This window comes from Giraffa tippelskirchi, chromosome 5, assembly GCF_054371585.1.
Source record: "Giraffa tippelskirchi isolate mGirTip1 chromosome 5, T2T-mGirTip1v1.2.pri, whole genome shotgun sequence".
NCBI classification, from domain to species: Eukaryota; Metazoa; Chordata; class Mammalia; order Artiodactyla; family Giraffidae; genus Giraffa; species Giraffa tippelskirchi.
The window spans coordinates 179,304,998-179,316,538 of NC_137279.1; the positions used below are offsets into that span (position 1 = coordinate 179,304,998).

The following is an 11,541-nucleotide window of genomic DNA, read 5'->3' on the forward strand; positions in this document are numbered from 1 at the left end:
TCCAAGATAGAGCAAGGAAGCGATTCTTGGAAATGCTGGGAACAAATGAGGTTCAACTAGTGCAATGCTTTCACAGCATAAGTTAGATCATGTCACTCTTCTGCCAAAGCCCTTAAAGGGCCTGTGTGCTGTTCTCTGTCACTCAGTAGTATCTGAATCTTTGCGACCCTACAGCGTTGTAGCCCATCAGACTCCTCTGTCCATGGGATTTTCCCAGCAAGAATATTAGAATGAGTTGCCATTTCCTCCTCTAGGGGATCTCCTGACCCAGGAATGGAACCTGTGTCTCCCAAGTCTCCTGCATTGCAGACGGATTCTTTACCACTGAGCCACCAGGGAAGCCCAAAGTGCCTAACCAGGCCCTTCCAAGGCCCTACATGATCTTCTTCTCTCTGTCCTCTCTGACCTCCCCCTACCCCAGCTCCCTCTGCCCTAGCCACCCTCCTTCCAGGCTGTGATTCACAGCTGCCTCCAGGCTTTCCCCGACTCAGGGGCTCAGAGTCACCTGCAAGACTGATTAAAATGCAGAGGACTGGGCCCCAGCCCAGTTACTAATTCAGGTCTGGGGTGGGGCCCCGGATGTGCATTTCTAACAAGGTCCCTGGTGATGGTGATGCTGAAGACTCAGTCACCGGTACGAGAGCTTTAGCAGGACTCTTCAGATGCCTCCTCTGCTGGGACCAGTTTGCCCCAGACACCACTTGGCTACTGCCCTCTCCTCTTTCAAGTCTTTGCTCAGATCTTATGGTTTCAGTGAGGCACATCTTGACCATTCTATGCAATACTGCATGCTGCCACCTGCATCCCCAATCTCCTCTCTACTCTATTTTTCCTTTTTTCTGTAGTACTAACCACTGTCTAATATGTGGATAATTATTTTACTTAGTTCGTTGTTAACTATATGTTCCCACGTACCTAAGAGTGATTTTAACCCAGATCCTATGAAGCTGTGTGTGTGTGTGTGTTAGTCACTCAGTTGTGTCCAACTTTTTGCAACCCCATGGACTGTAGCTTGCCAGGCTCCTCCATCCATGGGATTTTCCAGGCATGAATACTGGAGTAGATTGCCATTTCCTTCTCCAGGGGATCTTCCTGACTCAGGGATTGAACCGGGGTCTCCCATATTGCAGGCAGACTCTTAACCGTCTGAGCCACCGGGAACTTTTATGAAGCCCTGCTGCTGCTGCAGCCTACCAGGCTCCTCCGTCCATGGGGTTTCCCAGGCAAGAGTACTGGAGTGGGGTGCCATTGCCTTCTCCATAAATCCCCCAGGGATCTGCTAAACTCATCAAATATATATGCAATAGTTTGTGAACCATGATGTTTATAGTATAAACTAAAACAATAAAACAGCCAGCCATTTTATCAACGAAACAGGCTCATTCAGGAGTAGCAAAGAATAGCAATTTAGGACACACAACCGTGGTGAACCACATGCAAGTCCAGGTGAAGCAAAGGAGAGGAAGCTGTTTTATAGAGGAGAAAGGGAAGTTGGAGGGGTTGTTATAAACAAAAAGTCCATTGGAGGAAACTAGGAGCTTGAAGTATAGTCACCTTTCATTGGCTAGCTTGTGATGGTCTTTCATTGGCTGAACTGTTATCAGGCAAGGAGAAAAATAACTTTCTGCCTCTGTGGGAAACTAACGTCACTTCCTGCTGGAGATGCAAGGTTTGTCTCTTCCTGTTGGGATCTGTACTGATGCCCCAGTGGTACCTTTGTAAGGGTTCCCCTTTCTGGTCTCCTGACTCCATTTTAGTGAGGTTTCCCTTTATTAATTTTCAGTCAGTAGTTTTCATTAGATTCTCAAAGACTTACTTGATCCCCAAAGGTTAGAAACCATTTGCAGATCAATATCTGGCACAGAATAGGTGCTCAATAAATATTTGCTGGCTAAATTAAAGAACTTTTAAAGCATTATTCACACATACTTTTATAAAAAATTTTACTTATTGATTGATTTGGTTGCATCAAGTCCTAGTTAACATGCTGGATCTTCATTGCATCATGTGGGATTTTTTTTTTTTTTGATGTGACACATGGAGTCTCTAGGTGTGGCACACAAGCTCAGTAGTTGCAGTGCATGGGCTTAACTGCTCCTTGGCATGTGGGATCCTACTTCCCTGACCAGGGATCAAACCCACATCCCCTGCATTGGAAAGCAGATAAACCACTGGACCACCAAGGAAGTTCCTCACACACACTTTTTTTAAAAAAGGAAAGCTGACAGCACACTGGCTCCGAAATGTTGGTGTCCTCAGACAACTAAGTCAGAACGACAGGGTTCCTTTTTAAAAATACAAATTTATTATTTAAAATACCCTCAGAGAGTCTGAGTCAGGGGTTTGGGTGGGGCCAGAAATTCAGGATTTTTCAAAGCCTCCCGCTTCCCCCCACCTCCACTCCTCCAGGTGAGTCTGAGGTGCAGCCAGGTGTAGGAATTTCTGTGTGACATCTTTATTGGAGAGAGACTCAGGAGGCTTGATTACCGTGTGCAACTTTAACACTTTTTCAAAAACTGTGATCATACCCATGGTCACTTGTGACCTTCTCACTAGCTCTCAGATGGCGAGGCAGGGACTATAATCTCCCTTTCACTAAGTAGAAAGCTGAGGCCCTGGGGAGCCACGTGACAGCCCTGACACTCAGCGGTCATACTGCCTGCGGTGATTAGAGATACGGTTAGAAGTTGGGCCCCTGGCCTCTCACTCTAGGGTTCTCCTCTCTGTACCAACTGGATAAACCCAAGTTCCAGGAAATCCCAAGGACACTACCAGGGGAGGGGAGCCAGAGGAGGGAGGGGCAGAGTGGCAAACACATGGAGGGCAAGGTTCAGGAAGTTGTCTCCTGGCCACCAGGCGAGACTCCAGCTGCTCTAAGGACCTAGGCACTCACATGCTAACTCTGGCTGTGTATGACCAAAGGACAGTCACTTTCCTTTTAAGTACCTCAGTCTCCTTATCTGAAAAATGGGACTGATGACTGTGGCAAATTCTTTTTTTTTTTTTTTGTCAGAAAACCAGTTTTTTTAATTTTTAAAGCTCTGCCATGTTTGTTTCTAGCGGGTGCCAATGGTTACCTGCCACACTCGCACCAGGTTGTCCGTGTAGCCAGCAAACAGTGTCTGGCCATCAGCAGACCAGGCCAGAGAGGTACACTGGGGAGGCTCTGCCTTACTGCTGGTACTGATAACTTCTTGCTTCAGTTCATCTACAATGATCTTGTGGCAAATTCTTAAGGAGACTGGAATATCAGACCACCTTACCTGTCTCCTGAGAAACCTGTATGCGGGTCAAGAAGCAACAGTTAGAACCAGACACAGAACATCCAAATTGGGAAAGTAGTACATCAAGGCTGTATATGGTCACCCTGCTTATTTAATTTATATGCAGAGTTGTCGTTCAGTTGCTCAGTCGTGTCCGACTCTTTTTGACCCCTTGGACTGCAGCATACCGGGCTTCCCTGTCCACCATCTCCAGGAGTTTGCTCAAACTCATGTCCATTGAGTCTGTGATGCCATCCAATCATCTCATCCTCTGTCACCCCCTTCTTCTCCTGCCTTCAAACTTTCCCATCATCAGGGTCTTTTCCAATGAGTCAGCTCTTCTTATCAGGTGGCCAAAGTACTGGAGCTTCAGCATCAGTCCTTCCAGTAAATATTCAGGGTTGATTTCCTTTAGGATTGACTGGCTTGATCTCCTTGCAGCCCAAGGGATTCTCAAGAGTCTTCCCCAACACCACAATTCAATGTATATGCAGAGTACATTGTGCAAAATGGATGCAACACAAGCTAGAATCAAGATTGCCGGGAGAAGTATCAACAACCTCAGATTTGCAGATGATACCAGTCTAATGGCAGAAAGTGAAGAGAAACTAAAGAATCTCTTGAGGAGGGTGAAAGAGGAAAGTGAAAAAGTGGGCTCAAAACTAAGTATTAAAAAAAAAGTAAGATCCTGGCATCAGGTCCCATCACTTCATGGCAAATAGATGGGGGAAAAGTGGAAACAGTGACAGATTTTATTTTCTTGGGCTCCAAAATCACTGCGAATGGTGACTGCAGCCATGAAAATAAAAGACGCTTACTCCTTGGAAGAAAAGCTATGAGAAACCTAGACAGAGTATTAAAAAGCAGAGACATCACTTTGCTGACAGAAGTCCACGTAGTCAAAGCTCTGGTTTTTCCAGTAGTCATGTATGGATGTGAGAGTTGGACCATAAAGAAAGCCAAGCACCAAAGTACTGATGCTTTCAAATTGTGGTACTGGAGAAGGCTCTTGAGAGTCCCTTGGACTGCAAGGAGATCAAACCAGTCAATCCTAAAGGAAACCAACCCTGACTATTCATTGGAAGGACTGATGCTGAAGCTGAAGCTCCAATACTTTGGCCACCTGACATGAAGAGCCGACTCTTCGTAAAAGACCCTGATGCTGGGAAAGATTGAGGGCAAGAGGAGAAGGGGTCAACAGAGGATGAGATGGTTGGATGGCATCATGGACTCAATGGGCATGAGTCTGAGCAAACTTCGGGAGATAGTGAAGGACAGGGAAGCCCGGTGTGCTGTAATCCATGAGGTCACAAAGAGTGGGACACAACTTAGTGACTAAACACCCAAGTTAAAACTATTGTTACCAAGGAAAGATACAACATCCCCCACTAGAAGATCTCTAGGGACAAAGGTAAATCCAGTCTTTCATTCATTTGAGGTACACTTTTGAGCTCCCTAGTATGCACCAGGCATTTTGCTGCGCATTGTGCACACATGAACTCCTTTAACCCTCACCACATCTCAGTGGGATTGGTGCTGTCATTACCCCCATTTTACAGAGGAAACAACTGAAGCTCAGAGGAACGAGAGGCAATTCATTTGATCATCTGTTCATTCACCCAACTTTTACCGAAAACCTGCTCTGGGCCAGGCTCTGGGCCAAGTGCTGAGGACAAGAAGCTCAACAAGTCCTTCAGAAGACATGCCTATAAATTACTTTAATAACAACTCAGTACATACTTCCACAGACAAGTGAGTGGGAGAGAGGGGAGGAGCAAGTGACTCTCCTGGGATTATGGGGAGGGGCAACTAATCTTCCCCTGGGCCCTGCTCCACTGAGGCACTCGTGCAGTGTGTAGAGGTGGCAGTTAAAAAGCTTGGGTTCGAGGTTCGCTTCTGTCAAGGCTTTGCTACATATTCCTAGGAAACCCCCTCCAGCCACTGAGACTTGCCAGTTTTCTTAACCTGGAAAATGAAGAGGTTAAGAGGTTGGGCTTGTGATACTGCAGTTCTGGGGGGTCTAAACCTCTAGACCTCCCAACCCACCTTCTGGTCCATTCAAACTTGGCCCCAGCCAGACCCAAGACTGAAAGTAGAGCAGCCAGAGCTGATGATCATTTGAAAAGTGCCAAATGCCCTGCTCCCAGACAGAACTCAAAGCCGGAGGCGTGGCCTGAGGTCCAAAGGGCGAATCTCCGACAGGGGCGGGGCTGAGACCTCTTGGAGGTGCGGCGTGGCCCGCCCAGAAGAGACTCATCCAGCCAATGAGCACCTGGGGGCGGATCAGCCCCGCCTCTGAGTATAAGAGGGCGCCGAGTCCGGGGGCGCGGCGCAGAGGTCTAGCAGCACGACTGTGTAGGTGTGTAGGGTCTCTGCTGCCCAGAGCTGGCGTGGACAAGAGCTCTGAGTTCTGTGTATACGGGGCTGCGCAGGAGCCAGGGCCGGCCTCGGTTTTCCCTTGCCCGGCTGGGCTGCGGAGAGAGCACGAAGCTCGGATCGCTCGCCGCAGAGGAACAGCTGGCCGGGACCGGGGGACGCCCGCGCTGACCATCGGTCCGCCGCCGGCAGTCGGACCTCCGTCATGGCTGACCACCTGATGCTCGCCGAGGGTTACAGCCTGGTGCCGAGGCCGCCGCCCGCCGCGCCCGCCCACGGCCCTCACGCGCTCCGGACGCTGCAGCCGTACTCGAGCCCAGGCCTGGACAGCGGGTTGCGGCCGCGGGGGGCTCCGCTGGGCCCGCCGCCGCCTCCACAGGGGACCGTGGCGTACGGGGCCTTCGGGCCGTCGCCCACCTTCCAGCCCTTCCCGGCTGTGCCACCGCCGGCGGCTGGCAACGCGCACCTGCAGCCCGTGGCGACGCTGTACCCAGGACGCGCCACCATGCCCCCCGGCGCCCCAGGAGGCCCCTCAGGCCCGCAGCCCGCACCCGGAGCCCCGGCCCCGCCACTGCCGCCGCCGGCGCACGCCCTGGGCGGCATGGACGCCGAACTCATCGACGAGGAGGCGCTGACGTCGCTGGAGCTCGAGCTCGGGCTGCACCGCGTGCGCGATCTGCCCGAGCTCTTCCTGGGCCAGAGCGAGTTCGACTGCTTCTCGGACTTGGGGTCGGCGCCGCCCGCCGGCTCGGTGAGCTGCTGAGCGAGGCCGGGCGCCTGCCCGGCGTGCTGGAGAGAAGGGGCCCAGCCTGCCCGCCGGACTCCGCCCCCAGCGTCTGGGTCCCGCACGCACCCTCCGTGAGGGTGGAGGCCGCGGTGAGTGCACCGAACCGACGCCGGCCTGGGACGCCTGGCCTCTCTCCAGGCCCTGCCTCCTGCAGGATGACAATTTGAGTTCATCTCTCTGACCCGGAGCCTCAGCGGTAAAATGAAGGGGCAGGAACCCCCCTTTCGGACTCCCAGTTCTTAGATTCTGTATCCTCTCCTCTCGGACTTTCCCCGGCCCCACCCCCCAATCTGAGCCAACCCAGGCCTCTGCCTGATTCCCCCTCTCCTTGTGAAGCCCACTGTGGTCACTGGGTCCCTGGAGCCACCCACCCGCTGGGTCCCCAGCCCCGCCGCCTGGGCCCTGAGGTCACCGGGCATTCCGCCCTGGGGAAGAGCAGACGGTCCAGCCCTCACCCCTGTGGAGTGGAGCAATGCCCCATCTGGCCTCAACACCAAAATAAAACTGGGTCACTTTCCAGTCTGGCGTTTTTATTTCCTTATCACTCCAACTATATTTGGCTTCTAGAGTCCCAAGGCTGCCAGGGGTCCTGGGTGAGATGGAGGCCACAGGCCCTGGCAGTGGCCAGGAGAGGAAACTGACAGTTTCTTTCGAAAATATCTGTGAGTTGTGCAATTGTTCTGTCATAATCTGGAAGGCAGAGGCTGCCGCCACCGAGTGGCAAGGTAACCCAAGGGCACCGAAGGTGGACTCCCTGCTTCTGGGACGGATGGGGGAGGTGGAGCTTAGTGGTACTGCATGGAGACCAGAGGGTAACTGGGTGTACCTGAGGGTTCAGGCTCCGGTTTTGAACCAGGACTCTCTCTCTTGTTCGTGACACCATCCGTTCAGATTTCTGAAGCCGTTTCCTCAGAGACAGATACAGATGGTCCCCATCTTAGGTGGCTGTGAGGCTCACATGCAGTGTGAGACATTTAGCACCGGGCCAGACACCTAGGCAGCACTCAAGAAATGACAGTGATGACTACTCCACACCAACACTCATGCCCTCAAGGAGTCACAGTCCAAGTAGGAGTAGTAGGGGGTAACAGGCCCGGAAAGTTGTCAGGATGAGTTGGTACACAGAAGAGTGGGATGAGGACTAGGAATTAGGTCGGACGGCCCAGCAGGCAAACCCAGAGGAGGGAGTGGTTTCAGCTGGTGGTGGTGGTGGTGGGTAGGTGGGGGGCGGGGGTGGTCAGGTCAATTCAGGCTTCAGGAAGGCGGTGACATTTGATGTGGTGAGAAGAGCCTTGAAGGATGAGTACATCCTTAGGACTTGGAGAAGATGGCATGCAAGTGGAAAGTCCATTCAGAAGCAGGGAGGCATACACGTACAGGGCCTGTATGGGGAGGCAGGGGGTCTCTTGAAAGGTCTATTCAAGTTATGGGGACTTGGGGAAGTAGGCACAGCCCCTGTTCTACAGACAGGGATGTGGGGCTGGCCCAAACCTGGCAGATTTGGCCTCAGTCCTGACCACCAGCACGGGCTCCTGGTCACCCCATGCTGCTGCCTCTCTCTGGAAAGATCCAGAGGTGCTTCAAGGGTGTGGGAGAAAGGCAGGAAGAGAGGGATGGAAGGCAGAGAGGAGAGGCTGAAAACCAGGACAGAACAGGGCAGTGGGGCTGGAGAGGAGATAATGAATTCCAGAGACTCTATGGAGGTGAGTAACACAGAGCTGTGACTTGTGTCCCATGGTTGACTTTACCTTCATACCAAGCTTGACACAACTTTCTCTCCAGCCTGGGATCTCACCCAGCACGCACTGTAAACACCAGCTCAGGAACCACCAAGAAAGGCATGGAGTGGGCCACAGAGGTGTTTGATGAAAAAAATGAAAGTCCCTCCTAAGATATCAAGGGTGTTCTGGGACAGAATGGGGAGGAGGGCAAAGAGGCTTCTAGGCAGGGACTGGCCTGAGCTCTGAGATGAGAATGGCTAATGTTTGCTCTACTTTGGCCAAGATCCCCAGCCAGAGATAAAAACCAAAGGGCTGGATTGGGATGGGAGGGCCTGGCCCAGGTCTAGCCTCAGTTTCTCCACCGATAAAATAGGGTTAATAGCCCTGCCCTACAATTTCACAAGGCAGTAAGCCTCACGGTAGGTGGGGAGCAGATTTAGGGGTGGGATGATAAGCAGTAGATCGGATCTGAAGTGCCCACCATATGTAAGAGGTTACCGTGAAAACCCAACACCCACCTCTTCCTAGAGTTAAGAAAGAGTAGAAGAGGGAGTCCAGCTCCTGAGCGATTTTCCACCCACCATTCCTCCCAGAGGGACTGCTAACAAGTTGGACAGCAGACAGATGGACAGAGGAGAAGGTAAATCTGAGGCAGCCCACCACCTGGATCCCCAAATCCCTGATAACTTTGCAGGATTCTGACCCTCCTAGCTGGAGGGGAAGATGGAGTATCTGGCCTGCCAGTAGGCTTGTAGTCTGATAACTTTGGCATCCATTTCCAGAAGCAGCTCCTACTAGCTGCCTAACCTCTAGTAAGTCACTTACCTTCTGAGTCTTGATTCACCTACAGTTATCCAACCAGCTTCCTGTGGTTCTCACCACTTCCTGGGGCTACCTCCTAAAATAACTCGTTGCCCCTCTCCCCACCCCATCCTGTGAATTTCATTCTCCCACCGGGACTGGCTCTTTGGGATTGGGAGACAGGCTCCTTCAAGGTTGGGAACTGACTCATGGCACCGGCAAGACATTATTTCATCTTTTTTTTTTTTTCTTTTTCATATGCAAGTTCCCCCAGGCTGAAGTTTGTTGTTTTGAATCATTTTTTGGTTGCCTGGATTTCATTAGCAAGTAGTTTTTTCCAAGTATGACTTCTCTCAAACTCATCTACAAAATGGAGATGCTAACAATACCTCTCTCATAGAGCTGCAGTGATTAAACTAGTTAATTCCTATGAGGTGTTTAGAACAGTGTAGCTTGTAGTTTATCATCCCTGAGCTCTGGCTGTCTGGGGATACCTTTATATATTAGTGTTTAGAAAGGCTGTGTGGTAACCAGCTAGGAAGAGAGGGTATTCCAACACTGTTCCTTATTGGGATTCTCAGTAGCCAAACACCAGTAACAATGGTGTTTATTTAGTTTACTTTTTAAAAAGTCTTTACTGAATTTGTTACAATATTTTTTCTGTTGTTTATGTTCTGGGTTTTTTTTTTTTTTTTTTTTTTTGCCAGCAGGCATGTGGGATCTTAGCTCTTTGACCAGGGATTGAACCCATACCTCTTGATTGGAAGGTCAAGTCTTAATCACTGGGCTGCCAGGGAAGTCCCTCAGATGGTGTTTAGCTTGCAAAAATTTTATTAGGCAAGAAAGGGTCCAGAACAGAAGCAAGCAGAGGAAGCTACATGACAAACCCAACAAGAACCAAACCCATGGGGAGGTTTGGTGCTTGAAGGGCCCTTCAGAGTCCTCCCAACCATTCTATTCCTTTTTACTCCTGCCCCCATCAGTCATGCTTCCCATGTGGCACTAGTGGTAAAGAACCCGCCTACCAGGGCAGGAGACATAAGAGAGGCGGGTTCAAACCCTAGGTCAGGAAGATTCCTGGAGGAGGACGTGGCAGCCCCTTCCAGTATTCTTACCTGGAGAACCTCATGGACAGAGGAGTCTGGCAGGCTACAGTCCATAGGGTCGCACAGAGTCAGACACGACTGAAACAATTTAGCACGCATGCACGCACCATCAGTCATGGGATGTGGCTGCCCAGGGAAGTCGTGTGGCTGTGGGTGGGGTGGGGCAGCTCTCCCCTGCTAAGCCATCCCTGGGGGTGCTGCTGGGGAAAACTCTCTACTGGCTGCACTCCCAGCAGCCCAGGGAACAGTCTGATGGAAGCGGGGACTGGACAGCGCATCACAGTGTCCTCCACAAGCACTGGAGTGGGAACTAGGTGAGGCGAGTGTCATAAGAACGCCTCCTTAAATTTGTCTTTCGGTGCCTTGTTTGCTTCTGCCTAGTCTCAGACCTGACAGTACCTTCCCTGTTAGAGGGGGGAAAATTCTTTTTAAGGAATATCATCCTTCTAGGGTCGATGTGATGAGATTCTACACAACTTTCTGGTACATGATAGATGCTTGATAGAGAGCTGCCACCACCACCATCATCATCACCATCACCACTGCCGTCATTCCAGTTCAGCTAAGGGTTCAGCAGACATTTATTGAGTAAATTAAATGAGCAGTCTGAGCCTGGTCTTTTCCCAGGAAGCTTAGGCTGGTTAGCTGATTACTGTGTAATCCTCTTGAATTCCTTAATCCATTCTTGCCTAACTCTTTATGCCACCCTGCTGTTAAAAGTGCTGGGTCAGGATTACTGCTGACTGGGGGACTAAGTCAAACTGATTGAGTGTCTACTGTGAGAAGGCATGATGGGACCTAACAGCACCCAGTAGGTACTTTTTCTCTTCTAGCCCCTACTTTAAGTAGCACCCAAACCCATGGACGGAGGAGCCTGGTGGGTTGGTCCATGGGGTTGCAAAGAGTCAAACATGACTTAGCGACTAAACAACAACAAGGCCTCTTAACAGCACCACTGCTGTGTGTGCTAAATACTGCAGTTGTGTCCGACTCTTTGAGACCCTATGACTGTAGCCCGCCTGGCTCCTCTGTCCATAGGATTCTCTAGGCAAGAATACTGGAGTAGGTTACCATGCCCTCTTCCAGGGGATCCTCCCAACCTAGGACCTAGGGGTCAAACCTGCATCTCTTATGTCTCTTGCACTGGCAGGTGGGTTCTTTACCACTAGCGCCACCTGGGCAGCCCCAAATAGCACCACTAGGTGGTTTTATTCCTGTTCCAGAGGTCAGAAAGTGGTCTCAGACAGTGAATTACTCCTCTGTTACACCCCAGTAAGTGATGGGGGTGAGCAGGCCCATTCCCATATATCCAGGGCCCTTTGCTTCCCCAGGCTGGGGCTGACCAAAGACTTGAGCCTGAATGAGAGAAGAGCAGAGCCCCAGACTTGGGGCTGCTACTTTGTGTCCGTGAGACGTAGAAGTCACACTGAGCCTCTCTCAGCCTCAGTTTCTTCTTCTGTACAATGGGGAGAATAATCCCACCCTCC

At 51.1% G+C, this 11,541-nt stretch overlaps 1 protein-coding gene across 1 annotated transcript; it reads left to right on the plus strand.

The window, feature by feature from the left end:
* The first annotated feature begins 5,594 nt into the window (after nucleotides 1-5,594).
* Nucleotides 5,595-6,945, plus strand: CITED4 (Cbp/p300 interacting transactivator with Glu/Asp rich carboxy-terminal domain 4). The gene has a single exon (XM_081487497.1). The coding sequence runs from the start codon at nucleotides 5,845-5,847 to the stop codon at nucleotides 6,400-6,402; it is 558 nt and encodes a 185-aa protein (XP_081343623.1). The 5' UTR covers nucleotides 5,595-5,844; the 3' UTR covers nucleotides 6,403-6,945.
* Nucleotides 6,946-11,541: the final 4,596 nt, after the last annotated feature.